This window comes from Triticum aestivum, chromosome 3D, assembly GCF_018294505.1.
Source record: "Triticum aestivum cultivar Chinese Spring chromosome 3D, IWGSC CS RefSeq v2.1, whole genome shotgun sequence".
In the NCBI taxonomy this organism is placed as follows: domain Eukaryota; kingdom Viridiplantae; phylum Streptophyta; class Magnoliopsida; order Poales; family Poaceae; genus Triticum; species Triticum aestivum.
Genome location: NC_057802.1, coordinates 497,085,318 through 497,091,366, shown reverse-complemented (window position 1 = coordinate 497,091,366; position 6,049 = coordinate 497,085,318). Strand labels below are relative to the sequence as shown.

The window sequence follows — 6,049 nt, the reverse complement described above, 5'->3', positions numbered from 1 at the left end:
TAGGATCAAAGCCCTACAACAGTCATCTATACCACTTGAGATAAATTTACATGATTAAAGCTTTGCAGAAATAGACATATATACCATATTCATTAAGAGATTTATGGATGAGTGACCATTCCCAGGGTATGACCACATACGCTTCTCCCCGTATCACAAAAGCCCCTTGAGGCCATCATCTTGCTAGAGTCGACCGACCACCACCGCCGCATGTGCTTGGATCGTCTCCTTTCTGATCTATGTTTGTCTACCAATTTCACTAGTCTATTTACCCTAACCCACGACGCCTTCATATATTTGCGCCAGATTACACATATCCGACACCTATCTACCAAACTTCACCTTGGCGAATATGCCCGTTGCTATCCTTGAAATTGCCGTCTTCGCGTATTCGCGCTAGTACATGCAATCATACGTCCTTCATGTACTTCTAAAACCGATATGTATTTTGAGGAAGCTTCCATACACAACCCGGAACGGAAGCTGCGCGCGCGCACGTACGCGCCTTGGATTCCTATGCATATACGTCCTCGAAACTATAACTGACATATATCCCGTCAAGCTGGACAGCATATCGATCGAGCATACCTAGGGCTTGACATTACCGAGAAGACTCGTGTGTCCCCGCGACGGCGCTCGCCGTATATAAATCGCCTTCCCAGGTGCACACGCTACGTACTTCAAACGCGGGAGATCCTCCTCTCTCGCGCGCCTCGCCCCCTTTTTGTTCCCTCGATCCCTATCTCGGTCTCCCCTCCTTTTGGCCGCATCTCGGCCTGTTTTTCGCACGTTACCACCGCCATCCTGGGAAACACCGATCGATCGGCCCGCGGCTGCATATACCTTTCTCCGGCTCTCCGCCTCTCTCCATGGCTTGCCCGTGAAGGCTAGCTAGCTCCCGGGAATCAGGAGCCAGAGAGGTATACGTACTGGAGTGCGCGGCTCGTCCTGGCATCGCATCGTATGCTTTGCTAGCCGAGCCTCGCAAGCGATCCGCCGAGCTTCCCGTTTAAATCCGTCGACCGATCGAGCAGCAGAGCTCTCCCCGTCGTTCATGTCGAGGAGGGGTTTTGGTTTTGCCGCGTAGTGGAGTTGTACGTTTGCGTCTTGTTGCGTGGCGTGGAGACAAGGGAGCTCGGCCATGAAGGGCGGGGTCGTCGACGACTTGAGGGTTATGTTCACCAGGAAGGAGTCCTCCACCTGCCTCGCCAGGTCAGTGATGTTCCTCGTGATCTTCGCGGTCGGCGTGATCGCCGGCCTCTGGACGGCCACCGGGCCGCGCACCCAGTACACCAGGACCTACAACAACATCGTCTTCCCCAGCACCACCACCACTGTCTATGCTGAGGCCGGCGCCGAGGCGGAGGCCGGCTTCGCGGAGTTCGTGGCCCCGACGCGGCTCATGCACGACATGACGGACGACCAGCTCTTCTGGCGCGCCTCCATGGTGCCGGTGGCCGCCGAGTACCCGTTCAACCGCGTGCCCAAGGTGGCCTTCATGTTCCTCACCGGCCGCGGCGAGCTGCCGCTCGCCCCGCTCTGGGAGCGCTTCTTCCGCGGCAACGAGGACCGCTTCTCCGTCTACGTCCACGCGCCGCCGGGAATGACCGTCAACGTCTCCACCGACTCGCCCTTCTACGGCCGCCAAATCCCAAGCCAGGTACGTAACGTACATGCTACACGACACGGCACAGCACAATGCCGCCGGTGCCATGACCGGCGGCATGCATCCTCACGTGCGGCCATTAATTCTTTTCCGCGTGCGTGCGTGCAGGAGACGGCGTGGGGGTCGATATCGCTGATGGACGCGGAGAAGCGGCTGCTGGCGAACGCGCTGCTGGACTTCTCCAACGAGCGCTTCGTGCTGCTCTCGGAGAGCTGCATCCCGCTGCACAGCTTCCGGGCGGTCTACGACTACCTCATCGGCTCACGGCACAGCTTCGTGGAGGTCTACTTCCAGCAGACGAAGCAGTGCCAGGGCCGGTACAGCCGCCGCATGGCGCCGGCGATCAGGCTGCCGCAGTGGAGGAAGGGCTCCCAGTGGTTCGAGCTCAGCCGCGACCTGGCCATCGACGTCCTCGCCGACACCAAGTACTACCCGCTCTTCCGGCGGCACTGCCGGCCGTCGTGCTACCCGGACGAGCACTACCTCCCGACCACCGTGAACATGCTGCACGGCGCCAGGAACGCCAACCGCACGGTGACGTACGTCGACTGGTCCAAGGGCGGCGCGCACCCGGCCAAGTACACGGCCGGGAACGTGACGGCGGCGGCGATCCAGGGCATAAGGAGGAGGAGGTGGAGGAACGACAGGCCCTGCTATTACAACCAGAGGCCGACGTCCATGTGCTTCCTGTTCGCCAGGAAGTTCGCGCCCGACACGCTCGGGCCCCTGCTCAACATGTCGTCGGCGGTCATGGGGTACTAGCTAGTCCCCGCCGCGCCGCCGCCGGCGATGATCGGACCAATTCTTCCATGTTTGTAACTTAGGATCTATATTCAGCAGCCTCTTGACCATCCTGTGACCCGTGAACATAAAACGCCTCCTCTTCATTTGCCGGCACCACATCTTGTCGAATTCGCTACAGTATGCATGGTCTGAGAAAAGAGAAAAAAAAGGAAGGTTAGTTTAGGGATAAGCATTCAGCAGCATATCTCCACCACGTTGACTGGTGGAGAACTTGTTGCCTAGTTGTCCCAAGGTGTTTGTGCAGCACCTACTGGCACTAGTGCAGCACACACACAAGTTGCTCCGTTCTGCTGCTGCTGGGCTACCAAACGCCAATTGGCACTGAACCACCACAACTCCCAAACAGGGTTGGTTTGGTTGCTCTTTCCTTTCCAGGAGCATCAGGGGCCCAACATCTGCTGGAGGAACTGCGCTGCACCAACCATCAATTCCAGCTCCTCCTCCCCTCCCCTCCCTTCCCATCAGCTAGATCATTTCATTCAATTTGCACGCTCGAGTACGAGCGATTCATTGCCATGGTCCAGTTTCGTCGATTTCTCCGGATCGCCCGGGCTTTTCTCGCCTACCAAATGGCCCATCCACGATCCAAGCATCTGCAGCAGTATGATTAACTGGTGAAACTGTCCTGAATTCCTTGAGATTTAAGCACCACCAGGTTGTCAGTTGGTGACAAGGAAAAGCTGGGGAATGCACAAAGCAAACCTGTAATGTAAATTCCTCGGCCAAGCAAGGGATTATCGCGAAGCTGGCACCAGCGCACGCTAGTAACTGACGGAACGAGCACCAATTAACTGCACCTTCAGATAGTTAATGGAATGAATGAACTGGAGGCATCAAGAGGCCAAGAAAACAAGGCGAGATCTCGCGTGTACATACAGCTCATGGACCAAACATTTACTATACTATCCACATAATGCTTGCCTCACGTTTCATCATATATCATATATAGAGAGAGAGAAAAACTGAACTGTATGTACAAGGACCCATCTCTTTATGTACTCACACCCTCTGGAGAGGTATTAACAGCACGGCCGGGAAAACTTATACATACAGCTGGGCCTAGCAACAACATTGCAGACTCACTCAGGTGCAGTCCTTCAGGATCTCAGCGAGGCCGGCACGCTGCTCGTCGGTGAGCTGCTCCGGGAAGACGATCTCGAGCTTCACCCGTAGGTCGCCCCGCGCGCCTCTCTGCTCGGCGATCGGCATCCCTTCGCCTTTGATCACCTTCTCGTACCCCGGGCAGATGACCTCGTCGTCGAACTTGCAGCTCACCTTCTTGCCGCTCAGGAGCCTGAATGAGAAGGACCAGCCGGTGAGCGCGTTCACCAGCGGCACCTTGGCCTTGAGCACCAGGTCGTCGCCCACCCTCTTGAACATCGAGTGCTTCTTCTCGGCCACGGTGAAGACGGCGTCGGCCGGCAGGCACCCCGGCCTCTCGTCCCCCATGCCGTCCAAGGTGACCTTGTGCCCCTTCCTCCACCCCGGCTTCACCATGATCGCCTGGGTCACCTCCTTCTTAACTATTGACCTGTCAAAGGCATTAATCATGTGATGGTGATCAGCCCAACAACATTCCCAGGGGATAGAGCCTAAAGGAGCAAGGAAGCTCAGGAGTCATTGTCTCTGAACCCTCCTAGGCCATACCCTCACATGTAAACGAAATTATGAATTAATACCGTCAAAGGACCACATCTTTGTTAGATTATAGGTCCAAAAGAAGGGTAATCAAAGGCCCCAACAAATTTCCATACACATATGTGGCAAGGAAAGCAACCGAAGCCTTAGAATTATCCCCTCGAGACAGGGCCCTGACACTAAACCCTTTCCAAGAACATCATTAGTGGTCGTGTTACGTCTCATGTTAGGTAGGATAATCTTTGCAAGGATAGCATAGATGCCCCGCGAGGTAAAAAAAGGCGCGCACCGGAGAGCAGTTGCCTAAAGGTTTGGTTGTTATGTTCCAAAGTAAGCTAAATATTCCCCTGAGGAATGCAGGCAGGCTATAAAGCAGTTCACCCACTGTAAAAAACAAGTGCGGCGTAGGCTGGAAAGGGAGCGGCAATGGTGCTGGGTTACTGTGCACCGAGGATTTGGGAACAGTGCGGCGAATTGGGGCGCGGGCGCAAGGTGCCAAGGTGGAATGGATGTCGCCGTCGGGGAGAAAGTCTGAATTCTTGCCTGCCCTGAAATTTTCCAGGCATCGATCCGTCGAAATCTCCCATGTAGATGGGTGATGGATCACATCAGGCCTGTTCCGCGTGAATTGATAGTATTTTGTTTTCTTTAAGAATTCAGGCGAAGTTTCAATCAGTCCTGCTCATGGATTGGGTGGGGGGAGGAGGAAGCGGCGAGTGAGTGGCGGTACCCGTTCTTGGTGACGACGTCGCGGGTGAACTTGACCTGCTTCTTGCAGCCGCGGCAGAGCTCCTCCAGCGTGCACTCGAGGGCGCGCTCCAGCGGCGGCGCCTTGCGCATGATGGAGCTGGAGAACTCGGCGAAGGCGCGGCGCCCGCCCGTGTTGCCGGAGCTGTAGACCTTGGTGAACTCCCTGGCCGGCGTGGCGGGCGCGCTCCGCATGCAGAAGTCGTCGCTGCGCGTCCTCGCCATGCGCGCGCCGCCCCCGCCCCCGCCCGCGCCGAACGTCCCGAACATCTCGGCCGCCCGATCGTCGTTGCACACCCCGAACACCGCCCTGTTCTCCTGCTGGTCCAGGAGCGCCTGCGCAACCAAAACAAGCCCACGCCGACAGCGAATCAGGACGAGCCGCGAATGCATGCGGTTTCCACGGCGGCGACGAGCGCGCGCGGGGAGGGAGGCGGCGGGGCGCTACTCACCTCGTAGGCCTCGGTGATGGCCTTGAAGCGCGCCTCGGCCTCGGGCTTGGAGGCCGGCGGGTGCTTGTCGGGGTGCCATTTCCTGGCGAGGCCCTTGTACGCGGCGCGGAGCCCCTGCGACGAGGTGCCCCTGGGGACGTCGAGGATCCGGTGGTAGAGCTCCGGCGGGTTCACCATTGGGGCCGAAGGGGGACGGCGCCGCTGGAGATTCGGTCGCGGGGGAAAGCGAAACGGGGGAGGGGAGGGAGGAGGGAGGTGGTTAGTGGCAGAGAGGATGAGGAGAGCGGAAGCAGAGTGAGCCAGTGGGAGAAATGAGTGGCTTTTATGCAGGGCGATCTATTTGAAACCGTTTGGAGCGAGAGAGAGGGAGAGATCTACTGCATTTGTTACTACCAGCGGTGGTGCATGTGGGGCCATAGTGTGAGGTTGAATTGTCAATGGATGGAGCCTTCCATGCTCTGTCTGCTTGTGAAAGTGAAAAATCTTATCACCCCTCTCGCGTCGCCCCACGAGGCGATGGGGAGGGCACACCCTAGATCTCCGCCGCCGACCATCCTCTTGCTCGCTCGCCCTGCCAGAGGACACGGCCAGGCGAAGCCCGATGGATGGCGGCGAGGCTCTGTCTTGTCCCCGACTCACCGTGCGACGGGGGCGGCGCGGGTCGGCTTCCCCATGCCAGGCCCTGGTGCAGGCGCTAGGCCCTGTGGCGCCGTGGCAAACAGTGTGGTGGGCGGGGCGGGCC

At 57.8% G+C, this 6,049-nt stretch overlaps 2 protein-coding genes across 2 annotated transcripts; one reads left to right on the top strand and one right to left on the bottom strand.

Annotated features, from left to right (window-relative positions):
- Positions 1-433: 433 nt before the first annotated feature.
- LOC123079949 (glycosyltransferase BC10-like) lies at positions 434-2,589 on the top strand. The gene is made up of 2 exons (XM_044502788.1): positions 434-1,660; positions 1,775-2,589. Exons 1-2 carry the CDS (start codon positions 1,142-1,144, stop codon positions 2,426-2,428), a joined length of 1,173 nt encoding a protein of 390 aa, XP_044358723.1. The 5' UTR covers positions 434-1,141; the 3' UTR covers positions 2,429-2,589.
- A 763-nt stretch (positions 2,590-3,352) lies between these two features.
- Positions 3,353-5,614, bottom strand: LOC123079950 (dnaJ protein homolog 1). Its single transcript, XM_044502789.1, has 3 exons — positions 5,308-5,614; positions 4,839-5,191; positions 3,353-4,001 (listed from the first exon to the last, which is right to left on the bottom strand). The coding sequence occupies exons 1-3, from the start codon at positions 5,482-5,484 to the stop codon at positions 3,554-3,556; spliced, it is 978 nt and encodes a 325-aa protein (XP_044358724.1). The 5' UTR covers positions 5,485-5,614; the 3' UTR covers positions 3,353-3,553.
- Between the last annotated feature and the right edge of the window lie 435 nt (positions 5,615-6,049).

Coding starts and splice junctions, on each gene's coding strand:
- LOC123079950 (XM_044502789.1), bottom strand. CDS start 5,484: ATGGTGAACCCGCCGGAGCTCTACCACCGGATCCTCGACGTCCCCAGG. Junction 5,192..5,307: donor CCATCACCGAGGCCTACGAG/GTGAGTAGCGCC, acceptor TTGGTTGCGCAG/GCGCTCCTGGACCAGCAGGA. Junction 4,002..4,838: donor GACGTCGTCACCAAGAACGG/GTACCGCCACTC, acceptor TGCCTTTGACAG/GTCAATAGTTAAGAAGGAGG.
- LOC123079949 (XM_044502788.1), top strand. CDS start 1,142: ATGAAGGGCGGGGTCGTCGACGACTTGAGGGTTATGTTCACCAGGAAG. Junction 1,661..1,774: donor GCCGCCAAATCCCAAGCCAG/GTACGTAACGTA, acceptor GCGTGCGTGCAG/GAGACGGCGTGGGGGTCGAT.